This window comes from Phallusia mammillata, chromosome 2, assembly GCF_965637545.1.
Source record: "Phallusia mammillata chromosome 2, kaPhaMamm4.hap1.1, whole genome shotgun sequence".
NCBI lineage: Eukaryota > Metazoa > Chordata > Ascidiacea > Phlebobranchia > Ascidiidae > Phallusia > Phallusia mammillata.
In genome coordinates, this window is record NC_137253.1 from 12,965,534 (window position 1) to 12,982,501 (window position 16,968).

At 37.4% G+C, this 16,968-nt stretch overlaps 3 protein-coding genes across 4 annotated transcripts; all 3 read right to left on the reverse strand.

Annotated features, from left to right (window-relative positions):
- Positions 1-5: 5 nt before the first annotated feature.
- LOC145212466 (peptidyl-glycine alpha-amidating monooxygenase B-like) lies at positions 6-11,019 on the reverse strand. 2 transcript variants are annotated; one of them, XM_080080597.1, is made up of 19 exons: positions 10,692-11,019; positions 10,266-10,326; positions 10,097-10,184; positions 9,543-9,644; positions 9,298-9,411; positions 9,003-9,151; positions 8,649-8,829; positions 8,342-8,502; positions 8,092-8,268; positions 7,127-7,238; positions 6,598-6,796; positions 6,336-6,456; positions 6,113-6,211; positions 5,846-6,043; positions 5,603-5,763; positions 4,732-5,220; positions 2,473-2,593; positions 2,081-2,189; positions 6-1,496 (listed from the first exon to the last, which is right to left on the reverse strand). In XM_080080597.1, exons 1-19 carry the CDS (start codon positions 10,950-10,952, stop codon positions 1,379-1,381), a joined length of 3,021 nt encoding a protein of 1,006 aa, XP_079936723.1. In that variant the 5' UTR covers positions 10,953-11,019; the 3' UTR covers positions 6-1,378. The 2 variants fall into 2 exon arrangements, with proteins under 2 accessions (XP_079936723.1, XP_079936722.1); XM_080080596.1 differs by having other exon boundaries at positions 2,081-2,201.
- LOC145212478 (large ribosomal subunit protein bL20m-like) lies at positions 11,003-11,652 on the reverse strand. Its single transcript, XM_080080610.1, has one exon. The coding sequence runs from the start codon at positions 11,579-11,581 to the stop codon at positions 11,135-11,137; it is 447 nt and encodes a 148-aa protein (XP_079936736.1). The 5' UTR covers positions 11,582-11,652; the 3' UTR covers positions 11,003-11,134.
- Positions 11,653-13,761: 2,109 nt separating this feature from the next.
- LOC145214179 (uncharacterized) lies at positions 13,762-16,157 on the reverse strand. Its single transcript, XM_080082667.1, has 2 exons — positions 14,921-16,157; positions 13,762-14,511 (listed from the first exon to the last, which is right to left on the reverse strand). Exons 1-2 carry the CDS (start codon positions 15,052-15,054, stop codon positions 14,121-14,123), a joined length of 525 nt encoding a protein of 174 aa, XP_079938793.1. The 5' UTR covers positions 15,055-16,157; the 3' UTR covers positions 13,762-14,120.
- Positions 16,158-16,968: the final 811 nt, after the last annotated feature.

Below are 16,968 nucleotides of genomic sequence, written 5' to 3' on the forward strand. Positions count from 1 at the left end.
CGATGTAGCATTTCACCTTTTATTACACACCAATGTAGGACACGAAAAATAGAAAATGCTTGTGACAATATACGACAACTGGTTCAACATCGAATGTTAAACAGAAAAAAACAAAATAATTCCGGTATGCAATGTCAAAATCTAAAAGATTTTTCCCCAACGAGCTTCAATCATTTATGCCACGTAACATGCTGCTTTCAACTTATTGCAGAAAAGCAAGTTTACTGCAACCAAAGAAAAAGTGATTTCAATGCAATATCTAACACAAAACCTCAGTGCATTTATTCTGTATAACTTTGCTTTCACAAAAAATAGAAAAAAACATATTTTGCTGTTTGGAATATTTGGTTGCTTTGGCATATACATCTGAGCACCAAATATGTTAGGTTTCACCGAAGTTAAGCCTACAGTGAAAAAGAGGCAGGATTATTTCTGGATGAAATTAGGTTAAAAATGGTACGAGCGTGCGAGGTATGGCATAAGCAAGTTGAATCCAAACTGGGCGGGGAGCAAATCAATGTCAAAAAGCTGGCTGAATTAAACGTGGGAAAACAATAGCCTACGATGACTTATAAACATAATAGAATCTATCTAAAAGTGGAGTAGAATTTACAAAAAAAACAAACATTACAATCAACGTGGTTTTTGAAGGAAACCGCAATCTTTTTCTAGTAGAACAGAAAACAAATGTCTGTTTATATCGAACCTAATGACATGTTTTATGTAATGTTAATGCATGTGAAAGGTGCACCAAATTAGAGGAAAAGTTGATTAACCAACAAAAATGAAAAATTACTTTGTGGAACTTAAATGTGTGCGTCAAATGTAAAGGGTAGTATCTAAGAGAATGTGCGAGAAAAACAATAAATTTTGACATTTAAAAGAACAAAACATGTTAAAAACTACAGGTGGTTAGAATAAGCCTTTGTAGAATAAAAACAGCACAGACAGTTGCTATAGCTCGATTCAACATATGCATGTAGGTAAAATAACAAAGGACGAACATCACAGCAGTGAAATGATACTTGGAAAAATACTGCATCAAAATAGGTAGTTACAGGTCTTGCTGCAAGGACACTGTGAGTGTGCTGTCTACATACTACAAAAATATGGCCTAAAACACAAAACGGAATGTGTTGAGTTATTGTTGTGTCAAAGTTAGATGGTAAAAAGGCCGACTTGAGAATGTTTTAATTTGTCTCCATTTTGTACCGTGGATTTGGGTCATAGAAATCGTACAACAACAAATCTCACGCGCACTACAAAAACCATATTACAGCGAATGAAGAGCGATTTTTCACTCGAGGGGACTATCAATGAATGATTGACGGAACAAAGATAAGAGCAATATCAAATGCAAGATGGACATGGTCGATATTCATTTCGAAGACTCGTCATGATATTCCTGAGGCGTATAATCCGGTGCCTGTGATTCAATATCAGGCTCTTCGTCGGTTTGAACCTCATCATCAGCGCCATCATCAACGGTTTTTACTCTGCGTCAAAACAATAGCCTTGTAAAATCGATAGTTTTTATCGATTATGTTATTTACAGGCGAATTTCGTGCATAAACTCAGTGAAAATGAAGAGTAGGGTTTTAAAACCGCATTTTTAATTATTGATAAAAATGATCACGCACAACGTTAAATTCGTGTTTTAGATAAATTATGAGTTCTATTTTCTCTTAGAAACCCTTTTACAAAACATTTTAGACAAATTACAATTATTTAGAAAAATTAGATTTTTTTGACTGATGGAAACATTGTGCTAAAATGAAAGTCTGCTTTTTTTCGACAAATTTTGACTTGCACCCGTTTATACATTTTAACATGTTAAACAGTGTACCAATATTGAAATCCCATTTATGTCGAAAACATTTAACAGCTTAACCTAATCCAAATTATGTGGTTCTCAGCATATAGGCTATCATTTTAAAGTGATTTAAATGTCATAGACTAATGAATGTGAATGTGATTCATTAAAACTAAAGTTCACGTATTTCATCAAAATAAGATAAAACCGTCAGGCAACGATGGTAAATTGCACTGCCCTGACGCTAATTCGGTTTAAATGCCAAACCTTTTAAAACCCTGTTGTTCGGGATTGGACTTGTTGAAGAACTTGCCCAAGTTTAGCTTTCCTGTTCCCGGCAGAAATGCTTTGTTTGCTGCGGTTTCCGAATTACCATCTACAAGAAAATCTGTTTGAAGTTAAAGTTGGTGATAAGTGTTTAGCCCAATCGGTCGCATAAGTTTTTGGTCCAAAAGAAAAAGATTTTAAATTATAAACAAATCATTTTATGTGAAGGCAAAGCTGTTTCACGTGACAAGGCAAAAAATATTGGAAAACAATTGAAATGCGAAGAAGCAGTATATTGCGGCATATAACTGTTAAAAATCACAATACGAAATAAAAATTAAGCAATTTATCAATAACAATTTTAAATTCGCTCAAAAAAATCAGTTATTCACCTTCATACTTTCTCAGTCGGCGTGTGCGTGACCTCACGTAGCAAAGCCCAATTCCAAAAAGTAAAATGGGAATTGCCACTAATACGACCACAACAGCCGTCGTAACATTTCTGGAGATGCCCTGTGTATAGAAAAACACATGCTACCATGTCCTAAGGCAGTAATCGACACTAAATTTAGTTTCCGAACTGTGACACATAAGATGACGACACTAACACAAAACGTCACAATGGTATGTGCTAAATATGGAACATACAGCGCGGGATAAACAATATGTTTGGAACACCAGTTAACCACAAGTTTTAGAAGATTTTGTTTAGTTATTACTGTTCGCAACGTAAAGGGCAAAGCTTCTTTAAAATTCCATTACTAGTTAAAAGTGAAGCCTGATTAAACCTACGAACATAGTAGGCTACTTGTGCTCGGTTGTTTTAAGTTTTTCAGAAAACTAGAAGGGTGGCTTAGCACATATTGCCCTTGCACATACACTATGATCTATTTTAAAACATAAATATAATTCCTTCACTTATTTTATATTGGGTCCCATATTTGCCACCGTCTTTTAAAACGTTAGTTGTTTCTGCAGGCAGAAACTCATGGGTCCCCACACATGCAAAGTTGTAAACACTGCATTTCAAGAGATAACCATAAGAAACTTTGGTGTTGTAAAGTAAAACACTGTGATTGGTACTAGGATTAAATAGTCATGCTATGCAAAGTTCAAACTATACAAATCGACTCAATTCAAGCATTGTTTAAAGTTTGTCTAGTTTAAAACAAAGAAGTAAAACACAACAATCGATACCTATAAATGGCATAACATTTCCAACAATTGCCCACTGTTTAAAAACTCACCCATTTTAGGGGGCTAGCAGGGTGACTATTGGGGCTACAGGGTTTAACACAACAATCGTCATTTGTAAATGGCAAATTGTACAAGCTATCCAAATTTCAGCCAATTCCGACCCTGTTTAAAAAATTTATCCTTTTTAGGGGGCTAGTGGGGTAACTGATGGGGCTACAGGGTTTAACACAACAATCATCATTTGTAAATGGCAAATTGTACAAGCTATCCAAATTTCAGCCAAATCCAACCCTGTTTAAAAATTCACCCATTTTAGGGGGCTAGTGGGGTAAATGCTGGGGCTACAGGTTTTAACACAACAATCATCAATTGTAAATGGCAAATTATACAAGCTATCCAAATTTCAGCCAATTCCGACCCTGTTTAAATATTCACCCATTTTAGGGGGCTAGTGGGGTAACTGATGGGGTTCTTCACCCTAATGTTGAAAATATGAAACTGCAATGACCCAAACAACAATCCTGTAAAATTTTGTCCAAATCGGCCAATGTTTCAATTTCGACCACTAGGGGGCGTTTTAACCAACAACCGTAATAACTTATGACGTCACAAGATGACCCAAACAACAATCCTGTAAAATTTTGTCCAAATTGGCCAATGTTTCAATTTTGACCACTAGGGGGCGTTTTAACAAACAACCTAATGACTTATGACGTCACAAGGCTGTGAACAACCCCCTTGACTGCTATCCGCAAACACGTTCACCAAGCAATCCTTAAACATGAGTACCATATGTAGTTGTCTTTATAACATCACACAAAACTAACGTTTGTGGTGCGCACAAACCACATTTTACATTTTGGGGTCTAGCGGGGTAAATACTGGGGTTATCATGACAAACGAAGCAGATGGCACATCTACACAACTATATCTACCATCTGTGAAAGTTTCATCCAAATCCATCAAACATTTCAGGGCAAAATGGGGTGGACAAACTTCAGGGAAGAAAAAAAAAAAGAAGAAAAAAAAAGAAAAAAAAAAAAAAGAAATCGAGTAAAATCAAGATGTGTCCCCTTCAAGGAAGGGGACCCATAAAAACTATGGTTAAGTACATATAGCTGCGTATGTTTAAGTATATCGGGTACTTTTATTTCTTTAGGTCAAAGGTGGGCAACATTTTTGCATACGCGGGCCAAAAAGTAGTGATATAGTGTGGAGGCGGGCCGCAACGGTGATCATGCAATAACATAGCTGTGCTAGGCAAAGTCAAATACACAATGATTTTGTCTCTGTACGTAACAATGCCAATCTTAGTAATAAACTAACAACTATCAACGTTTAATGTAACAACTCTTTGGTACAAAAGTGGTTTAGGTCATTACAATCCAAAGATTTACACGTTTACACAAAATGCTGAATCCTCTAATCAACAAAACATAGCAACATGAACATACCTCTTTCTCTGCTTTCAAAATAAACCTTTGGTCAGCTGTGGAATCTGCAGTTTTCACCGCATTGTTATTTCCGTCATCAGCTGAAATTGCGTTTTTGACAGGAATTGCATCTTCCACGCTATTGGGGTTGACGCTTTCATTTGAAGCTCTTTCCTTCACGCTGGTGTCTTCGGCTTCGATGGCTCCTTTTCTGGCCTTAATCACTGCATTCGAAATCTCATTTTTTGGTTTGTTGTTTTCTTCCTGGATTACCTCTTGATCCGACGTAGTAATGGTGCCTGGTGACTGAACTTCGGTTTCATCGACTGGTCGCTTAATTTCTTCCAGGTTTGTGGTTTCATCCGAATTTGTGTCGAGGTCTGCACTGATTAGTGGCCGTTCTTCCCGCCCCCTGACCTCCATGGCAGGAGCAGTTACAACTGGATTTTCTTTAAGTGAGGAAACTTCGAACTGGTAAACCTTGTGTGGTGACAACTGACCAACGTACAGCTGAAAAATGCAATGTTTACTTAGTGTTAAAAATAACAAATTTGATAAGAAAAATTCGAACTAAAAACTTTTGCGGTTCTGAGAAGTCCAAACATCTGTCTGGAACCATTTGTACAACTGACGTTTTGCCGCTAGTTTTTGTCAGCAACGGATTCCTACAAATTCAGAAATTCGAGAACAAACCGTATTGTCAAAAAATAGAAGGGTGTGAACCAAAACACAGGGCATTAGTGTAGGAGCAAACAAGTTGTTTAGTAAATCAAAATCGTTACGTCCACGGCACGAGTACCGTAAAAACCTACAAGGCCTCATCATCAATTGCCATTGTAGGCTTTGTCATTTGCAATCAAGTCTGGTTAAACTACAGTTGGTCATTATTTACTTTGTTTCCATCAGGTGACACAGCCACATCGTGGGGCGAAGACAAGTCAATAGATTTTGACGGTTCCCAACTGTCAAGCACATCGCCCGTTTCATACCGAATGCTGAAACCAGATGTTTTTACCCCGTTGGAAGGAGGTCCGTTAACGGCAAACAATAGATCTATAAAAAGAATAGACAAACAACATATTCATTTTATTTTCGCACTTATTTTTTAACGTTTGCAAGTTGCGTGGTAATTTACCATCAACGTCGCTATATGAGATGGCGTAAATGCTTTGTCCAATCACTGGATGATTTTCGATGATTTTTATCAGTTGACCTTCTTTAGTAAAGCACTGGATCCGTCCATTTTCCCGGTCAGCAACACATACATGTTGCTCGTTTTGGACGAGCGCTATACTGTGTGCGACATTAAATACTCCAGGTGGTGGGTTGACAACTGCAAAAGGGGAGTGTAATTGGTTTTGTACGTTACATGCTTCTTATGGCGTGCGTATAATCGCCTTACCTTGCCTAGACATCCTTCCCCACGATTTTAAAAATTCCCCATTTGCCGAAAATTTTACCACACGTCCGTTACAGTAACCATCCGAAACGAAAATTGTTCCTGCAAGAATTACAAAAAATGTTACAACAACAAAATGCCTACAGTAGTTGAGCTTTAGTTAGAGTTCCTTGTTGGTCATTACGGAGTCTAGCCAGTACCGATTACTATATTTGTCTTTAATTACCGTCGCGGTCCACGGCAACATCAGTTGGTTTACAGAAATGTGAACGATCATTTCCAGGTTCCATTCTTACCCCCAGCGTCAAAAGAGGTCGGGCACCCCCGCCATACTGATATTTGAAAACCTAAACATCCACAAAAAGTGCAGGGTTTAGTATCATTTTAAGTATTGCACCGGATTTTTAAAACACGTTTTAAATGCATGTAAACGTTTCCTGTCTTGTAGTCTTGTACTCACAAGTCACAGATTCACATATTTTACTGACCTGGTGCATTCCAACATCAGTCAGCCAAACGTTGTTATGGTGATCTAGGCTTACACCATGAGGCATAAAAAACGTGTAATTTCCCCACTGATGAATTAATGTACCATCCAAAGGATCATATATGTACAATGTGTTTGAAGTAATTGGTTTGTTGGGCTGGGTGAAGCGATTGTGGTAATCAAATGATGTTCCATCCCAGCTAAAATCAAACAACCATATCTGACAGTGTAATGAATAATTCAAGATTTTTTATAGCACGTCAGTCTAGGTATCCAGTTCAGAGCATATGAGTCATATGGTCAATCAGTCCCTCGAGATCTAAAGCTTTTACTGATAGTTTTGTAATGTTGGTAAAACTTGTGTGTAACTGCCTTTTTAACAAGCCACAGCACAAAACACTTTAAATATTGTAATAATTTTACAAACATTCGCATCTTGAAATAACGACATCTATGGTGCCAGCTTATGATACTGTACTACAAAAAGTAACTTTGCTGTCAATATACTGTTGATTAATTATCTACATTACCTTCTGTAAGCACGATGAAAAACATGAACATATCCACTGGAATCCACAGCTACACCACCCACTTGACCTAAAGTAGGTGTTGAAGCCTTGTCTGACCACTTTATGTTGCCAACTGTAAATTGTGTGTTTGTGGTCAATTATACAAGATTTATAGTTAAAGGTTACCCACAAATCCATGTATTTTAGGGTTATGATTACTGCACAGCTTTAGCAACAGATCAGACAGTTTGAAGCTGTGCAAAACAATGAATGTAAGAAACATACTGCCAGTATAAGGATCAAGCTTCACAAGACATTCGAAATGCAAGTTAACATGCAGAGGGTAAGCTTGTACTAAACAAAAACATGCTCAGGCAAAATAGTAACAGTGGGCAAAGAACAAGTGCAATAACCAAAGCTTGATCTTATGAAATAATATTGGATGTGCAAACAGCAACAGTTCCCACAGTACAAAAATAGTAATCTAAAAACATTGTGACATAAAAAATACTTACTGCAACTCTAAATGTTGTAAAAGTGCAAAGCCATTATCACAGAACAAAAACATGTACATGCATAACATAACAAAACACACAAGCAATATGACACAGTCATGCCCCTTGTTAGTTCATGCAAACTTTGGGTAGATGAGTTTTAAAACTGGTAAAGCACAAAAACTGCCTCAAAAAAGGTTTAAAGTCAAATTAAATATTTAACAAAAAGAAAGAAAATATGCAACTGAATCAGGACAAGATCAAAAGACTCATTCAAAGGAAAGAATGAACAGTTAACATCTGGGCATGTGGTATATTATAAAAGGTTCATTCATAAGTTATCACAATACCCATTTTGCTGATAATTTAAAAATGTAAAAACACAACCAAATAAAGAAGTCATGAAAAAGCTTTTTGTCTAAATATTTTAGGCATACTGAACGTCATGCACCATTAATGCATTCAACAAGCCACAAAGGTCACCCAGCTAACCAAGGTGAATATCTTCGCTTGTCTTCTGTGGTGTCTCTGTTTCTTCCTCAAGTTTCTCTTGTAATTCAGCAGCAAGTGATGTTTCTGCCTGCTCCTCTTGGTGGTGGTGATGGTGTCCATGAGTGTCTGGCACCTGTGGAATGGGGACCTTGCCACTGGCTATTGCATTAATTGAATCTGTGACAAGCAGATTAGAAAGCTTTGTTAGTCCATTTCATTCTGAAAGTTTTTAAAGGTAACATGACCTTACCCTGGCCTGCAAACCCAGGAAATGGGGCTAAATCATCTGCGCCTTCTGGAAACGCTGCTTCATGCTTATCACCCCAACAACTTAGTTCAGAGTTGGCTACCGCACTGCTTGTTGTATAGTACATCATGTAGAAATTGCACATTTCATCATTACCACCCATTCTGTAACCAACAAAGACACTTGGCCACCAGGGTTTACTAAAAAACCAGGTGTTCACAAACTACAACGTACTGTAACAATTTTAACAAGCTGACTTTAGAAAACCACCACACCGATTTCTGTGTATTATTAATTGTAAAATCCTTACCCAGCTGAAGTTACAGTTTCTTTGTTGCTGGAATAATCACATCGGGCCAACAGTATATCATCAATATCCAAATCAATGGTCCCACCAACTCTAGTGTAAAATGCATGGGGCCACTGGGGATTTCCTTTTCCAATCATTTTGTATCGACCATTGCGGACCCTATACCCACTGATGACTGTGCCTGCAATTAGAACACTATGAAGAGCTACAAATGTTTCCCACAGAGCCATTTGGTAACCACATTGCAATCTAAAATCAGCAGCAAAACGACAACAGCCATTATACCCTTGGAAACCATAATGTAAATTCACAAAGAAAACAAAATATAATACATATGTTTACAAATGGACTCACCAAGACCATGGGCATGTGTACGAAAAGCAAAAACATGCAAAGGTGTATTAACGAAGTTCACACAGCTGACATCAACTGAGGTGTTTGAGTGGGGAGGTATCTTGATGTAAGGTGCGCCAAGCAGAAAGATACCAGCAAAATATTTTTGTCTGTAAAAAGTTGCACTCATTCTGACATCAGGTTATACTTCACAAAAAAACGGTTTGACATGCAACACCACAAAAGATTTGATACAATCTTTAAAAAAAGCTTTTTTGTTGATTTTTTATTCCCTGTTAAAGAAAACATAACTCACGCTTGAAGAGTAACTGAAGCAGTAACCCCAGAACAGTCATACTGATTTGCTGGAAGTCGATGAGCATAATGAATTTGCACAACAAGATAATTAATATTTGCAGACTTGCCGATCCTAAAAATAAAGATTTGCTTGTATATCTGTCATGAAGTGCTGGAACATAATTTCCCAACAATGCTGCAACAGTGTGCACAACAAGCAAACTATAAGAAGTTTGAAAAAAAATACTATGATATTTAACATACTTGTAACCAATGTCAGGTGGTAGCTCCAGTGGAGGAGCATTTCTTGCCCATGCGTAGAGAGTGTGCCTTCTGCCACGACACACCTGGCCCATTCCACATTGCCTGAAGAAAAAGAAAATTGCATAAATTGTATCATAACTAACAATTTCCCACTCTAGTCAATTTGATGATCAGGGTGACAAGCATGTCAACAAAAAAACGGTCTAAATATTGTTTCTCTGAGAGTAAAAATTACTTGGGATATTACCAAAGATTACCTACAATATTATTTTTTTCTTTTTTTTAAAGATATTTGTCATTATCAATGTTGTACATTTGTCAAACTACTAACAACAACATCCTTATTGCTTACAAATACCTTTTCAAAATTTCCCAAACACACAAATTTAGACGCCGAGACGTTTTACAAAGGTGATGTCACACAAAACCATGAATAAAAAATGCAAACGACCAACTTTTGTTTAATACTTAATAGTTTGAAAAAATAGTGTTAGTTATTAATTTCCTAAGTAACTGAACAAACCAGAAACATATTACAGGCATTGATTTCATACCAGTAGGGTTTGTCGTTAGGAAGTGATTCACATCCAAACACAAGCATATGATGAGATGAATCCATTGTAGCTTGTGGTGTAAATCCAACTGTAAGGTTAGGATAAAATATTTGTTTAATACATCGTCTCCCTAATTGACTATCAAAGTGATCATCAAGATTTTACTTACCTACATAACTAGTTTCACCTTTGTAGGGCACAGGGAATGATGTGCACAAATAAGCATCATCCTAAAAACATAAGAAATGGAAATTTTATTTTTGAAATGATCCGCCTATGTGCTCTTGAACTGTTACAATAAGCTTTATGTTTCGATCTGAGTACAGGGTGAAAAGAGCTTCCTAGTGTCAGCAAATAAAAATCACACAAGTAACAAAGTTTAAACACATGTGCAGTAAAATGTTTTAAACTAGAAAAAAAGTAACTTCTTTGGATGGAATTTTAAGCATAAGGGGGTAGGTTCATCATAAGGTTTATCATGTCAGTTGTTATTACACTTTGGAGCACTGTTGGTACTTGTATATGTATGTGAGTTGTTTATGCCAAATAATAATAATAAATTATGTGCACAATGCCCCATCCAATGTGTACTTACACTTTTAATTGATGCCTTTGGAAATCGAACATCTACAGATGCTGTGTCTGTGCCAGTGTATGTAGTTTTGCTTGCTGGACAATTCTTATCCTCCTTTTCCTGTTTGAAATTGGCTTGGCTTGCACTTCTATGAGCTCTTCGGCTCTGTTCATATTCATACAATTCCAGTTCCCTTTCTGCTGCAAGGTTAAGGTAGTCCAGTAAGGACTGACATTGTGTGGACACCAGCAATGAAATGAACACAAACACAAAAAAATGCATGATGTTGCTCTCCTCACTTTTTAGGCAACATTAACTATTTTTGCTTAAAATCTACACAAAACAAATCCTATCACATTATGAAACAAAGTCATAGTCAGAGAAATTGTGTTTACTTAATTTGACAACACACAATAATGGAGGCTCAATTTAAGATAGAATCCAAGACATAAGTAAGGCAATATCTAAATATTGATTTTGTTTGCACTAAAACGTCTTTCAGGCAGTGGTTCGTGGACACCAAGAACAGTTTCAATTTCAGTTCTTTCAGCTAGTTCAACAAGCCTTTCAAATGTACGTGGCTCATACATGGACAAAATGTTTAGCATATGTTGGTTTAAAGTGACACCAGATTTGTTGAGTCCTCGCTTGAATCTTCTATGTCCTATTTCATGTTCATCACAAGCAGCTTCCAATCTTTGGTTCCGAAGTATATTTGTTGCATACACTTTAAGTCGTCTTCCTTTCGTTTGATGGATCAATGCTCGGCGCAAATGCCTGTAAGCCACTCCACAACGATTTCTCAGTGAGCGCTTTAGATAGTGTTGGCACTGCTCTTTCAATCGCATGACTTTCCACCATCGGTCACCATGAAATCTTCCACGTGCCATGTTAAGCACAGTCAAAAACATGTTGCTCTAGTAAACTCTATTTGGCCTACATATACTCACAACTACCTTCAAAAAGTATTCAGATTTGTAAATTACAATCTAATATGGCTTTTGGTGCAAAAATGGTTTGAGCTGTCAGCTGATTGTTGTGTTGGCATTTTAGTGAAATGATTTCTTGCCGTGACAGTTTAAATAAAATTCATGTCACTCAATATCTGCAAATTTATTCTTTCTTCAGTTGCCTTTGTTAATGCTTCCTTATATACTTGTTTCCAACAAACTATTCCCTGAAAATGTATGTCCTAATTTTGGTTGCTTTTTTAAGCAAATACGGTACATGGGATAACTGTTATCCTACTTAATTTAGTAGGTCAGATTGACAGATAATCTTTTTTTTCTTTTAATTATTTGATAAATTTAAAAATCGCAACTTCAAACAGAACATGCATATTTGTGCTAAACTAAATCCACATGGTATCTAGAAAACAAACTAACACAGCGCCAAACCTTTCCACTTCCTAAAGTAAAACCTAAAATGACTGTAGGGAAAACACAAGAACGTGTTTGCCGCAACGCCCGCAAGGTATATAGTACAATTTGATCGAGATCGTGTTTCACAGTTCAGTTCAGAGTTCGGACTTCAGATCAGACCGAAACAAACCTTTTTTTCAAAACATACGTGAATGTGACGCACTCGAATACCTCAACTGCAATAATTTGTCTTTTATATTTCATAACTTTTTTCACAACTTTCATTTCAAGCAAACTATTAGCCTATACTCACAAATAGTCTGTTTAGTTTATTAATTGTAATCAACATTCGCCTAACACTTAGCACCGCAATGATTGGAAACATTTTTTTAAATACGGCGAACACATATTTTTGGTAATACCAGCCTAACCTATGGGCGGCTATTCGGAACCACAAGTGTGCTCATTATGACAGACCCTTAACACCGTACGAACCGTTAACGCACACTGTCATCGACCGCCTTCTATTAAAAATTCACAGCTACCCCCCACCGACGCGTGACGTCTGCCATCATCGTGTTTTTTCCCATCGACAGTCATCGATTGTAAATTATTCCCGGTGTGAATCGATCGAAAATATGTGTTTCTCCTGTGGCTTTGGTAAAACCGCAATATTCCAAACCAGGCGACTCTATTTAACCTGCCGTGTAATATACCGTGAGCGCAATGAGTTCCGTAGCTATTAGCCGAGGCTTGTTGCAAAAAATGCGCATTGTTTTACCACGCTCCACAATGTATCCACGCTCAACAACGTAATAAAGTAAATAACAGGCGAACTATTAGGCCATACTCAGCTCTTACAACGCTGTAAGCAAATTACGAGACATTACAGGAACAAAATGTTTAAATATTAGCAAGCAGACTTAGGCCTACTATTACCAACAATTAGTATTCGTATTTACGATCAAAAGTTTGGCAGTCATTTGCACCACATTGTCTCGAATTAAACCAGGGGTGTGCAATCTTTTTCATCGGTGGGCCATATAACCAATTTCGGACATCAAGCGAGGGCCACATTTTTTTCATGTACCGTATTTACACGTTTTTTTACCCTACTGTTAATGCGGCTTGCATTATAATATTATGTCGATATTATTCCACACCCCTGCGTTTTGTTTTATTTTGCGTTTAAAATCAACTTTAAAATGTAAGATGCAACTAAGTTTCGTCGCAACACTGCCTTTCACAACAAAGTAGTTGTTTACTATAGACAAAGAGGTATATTACGCCACATTCGGTATAGAAACGCGATACAGAAAAGCACCTAAGGCGAATAGAAGATCATAGGTCTGGGTGAATTAAGTAACGTGCACTGGTTTAGCTTATTCTTGTTACGTATAGCAACTTAAGAGATTTACCGAAAACTAGCGGGGATCTTTTGCTAAAATGTGCATTTTGACTTGCTCTGAATCAGAGTGTTGTTGAGGGTCACACTAAACGGCTTGGCGGGCCGGATTGTGGCCCGCGGGCCGCAGGTTGCACACCCCTGAATTAAACCAATTGTTTTTTGAAAATGTTCAGACAAAAATTCATTATTTAAAGAATATTTTCGACATAGTTCTCCAATTACAACGTTTTTAATATTCCTTCCTCAGTCTGTTAGTAGGCCTATAGCCTACATGTTTTTTATTTATTCGTTTTCACAAAAATGAAACAACAAAATACGACATTTTCGATCAATCACAGCATCGGTTGTAGGCTTATTTTTCGGACAGCTGGGGCTGTCAATTTTAGGCCAGCTGCACCCAAAAGCAATTAAAATTTAGTTACGCATATTGCAGCTGTTTTTAATGGGATTTCGCCCACAACACCTATCCTTTTTAAAAATAAATTGTCTTGTTGAATCTTATGGTAAAATCGATTTCGTACCATAAAATTGGTTAGTTGTGCAATCGAGTTGTCACAACAGGATACAGCATGGCCACATCGTGTCAAACATTGGATATAAAAAAACCTCGATGTGATCCTCTCAAGTTCATTTAATCATTTAAGTGCACATCTAAGCATTTTTAGGGAAATCAAATTTAATTTAAGGAGTTGTTTTAGGTTTTGTCCGTTTTACGTCAACCGGTTCTTCTGGAGGACTGACAGGAACTTTCCTCCCAATAAAGTTTGCATACTTTTCCTTTTCCAACTTTATCTTCTTGTCCATGTTGCAGTCGCCGAGAATGCAAGGCATGACAAAATTTTCAGGCAAAATCAAACGCTGCAGATAAGCGAAACAGCTGTTCACGCACTCAATTACTTTCTCGATCGGTGTTTTTTCGCGATTTTCAAAGCGAATATCTTGCAGCAAGTCGTCATCCAAGTCGAGCTTTAAGTCAAGTTTGGGCATTTTCGTTTTTTCCGAAATTGATTTCCTATCTTTCTCTTCGCATTGCATAACATCTTTGAACCACTTTGGTAGCACCTCAAATTTGCTAAAAACAAACAAAGAGACTTTTGTTCAAAATTGTTTAATTATCCACGTTTAGTAGCACCTGAAACGATTAGTACCAACCAAAGTAAAACCCTATGCATCTTTACTAACAAGTGTGCTAATGATTATATGAGACCAAATTTTTTGTTTGATTTTGTGAGTGGCGACAATACTTAAGGACCTTTAATGTGATGAGTGGCATAATGACTTCGGCTGAACTTAATCTTGTCATATATATGTCACATAAGGCATTTTTCGATTTCACGATCCACCTCGTATAAAGTCGAATTTTGTTTTTTATAATATTTGAAGAGGCCTGGATAGTACGACCTCCTATATATAGTAGCCACAAACTGCTTAAAAAACATATGATACGAACTGCTTTAAAAAAATTGTCCATGTTTGCTTACCATGCATCGGACATTTTAACTTTCTTTGACATAATTCCAGCGTCAATCATCGTGCTCTGAAGAAAGTGATTCAACTGGCCTCCGACAAGCACCAAAATCACAGCCCAAATCGAAATTTTTGCAATGACATCCATATGTCTCGATTTTGCCCCTTGTCTCTTACAGAGGTCGACTTACAGGTGCAACAAACTGTATCTAATTCGTTGTGAAAAAATAGTGGACAGGTAGCTATATATACAGATTGTGAATATGGACACGTAACTTTGCAAATGACGAAGTACGGTGCTTCAGTGTTTTGGAGAGGCCACTTTGGTCGTCACAAGTGTACACGAATGCATGTTCAGCTGCTAAAACAAACTCTGTTGTTGGTGGATTGTTGTGATGAGAATGTTCCCGAAATCGCGCGTGATCGCATTATGCAACACTTGCGTTGTGTTCCAAATTATTGCATCACATTAATTGAGGATTCCGCCGTCGTCTGCCAGCGTATTGTTTCTGTAACTAACTGTTTTTGCAGTAAGATTCGTTGCTTTAAGTCACGAAGTTCGTTGCAAAAGTGGTTTGGTGATATTTATTGAATTTGATGCTGTATGTACAAAACTTTGAATCTACTGATCGCTTTGACTATGGTCCTATATTAGTTCGGTAAGAGTCGACTTCACTGTTAATTTCTCGTCTGTTGTCGTAACAAAAGTTTTGCATGTTTGCAGGATCAGCTTTTTCCTTTGTGCTCGTCTTGCTGCTAAACCCTCGAGTGCCACCATCTGTCCCTATTGCCTAAATAAAGGAATTGGTAGAGCTACTAACACTGGAATTTGACTGGCGCCTGGTTAAAAATTGTTTCGATAGGTGGCGCAGCGGAGCATAGGCGTTTATGGTGCTGACTCAGCAATCCGTTGCTCCGCCGCCACCTACCAAACCGGACGCCAGCCAAAGAAGAAATTTTTTGGCTCTTGGTGCCTTGAAGTTGTTGAACGCAAGGAAATGCGCGTCAAGAACCATTTCAGGAATTAAGCAATCGCAAATGCTGTGCTGTCTGAGCGCGCACCCTCCATCCATTAAAAGACAGGGCAACACCAGGAGTGCACAATTTGCTACTGTTTTCCTCAGTGTTGCCAGGTTGCGCTTTTGTCGCCGAATTGGGCTACTTTTGACATCAAGTTGCGGGCTTTTTTCGTGAGTTGCGGGTTGCGCCTTTTTGGGCGGGTTTGTAAATGACATTTTTTACCGTATGACGAGTAATGATTGCATTATTATTGTGACGTCAACAACGTCAATTTTGACAAAAAAACTAATGAAATCGCCCAGAGTGTCGGAGATTTAACATCCAGCTAAGCAAAAGAATGCTTTCAGTCCACGCAATGTAACGTTCATTTTTCAAACAAAGAGATTTAATAAAGGCCTTTGTTACCACGTAAGAGGAATTGTCTCTTGGCAAAAATCATTGTTTTAAAGGTCATCTTACTTTGGTATTAGTCCGAAACATTTTTGTTTTAAAGTAGAGATTAAAAAGTTTTAAAAAAACATAAAAAGTGGATAAACAGCTCAAATTTAATTTTAAAATGCACAAAAATTAAATCTAACACGGAGAAACCTGAATACTTGTCACCCCAACAGGTGAAAGTAGTAAAAATCATTTGTATTTCAGGTGTTTGTAAAATGGGCTCCTTTTGACGGGTAAAGTTGCGCTTTTCCACACTTTGACCTGGCAACACTGGTTTTCCTGAAACACTGACACTGCCTTTTAAAACGTGTTTATTTGTTCTGATAAAAAACATATTATTTGCGATTGTATGTGAGACCTTCACTAAATTGTGCTTTGTGTGGCCTTGAAGCATCCTAAAATATGTCCCCCACTCCCAAAGGGCCGTGGCATGATTTGCTGAAAGTTTATTTTTGAAAACTAAATGCATTTGGAAGAGTTGGAAAAACATTGTTCACATTCAAAGATATAATCTATCCGTCCGACTTGTTTCCAAAGAATGCAAAATTTACAGACAAAGGACTGCATCACAATGTTAAAGCTGACGTCATAATAGATATGGAAT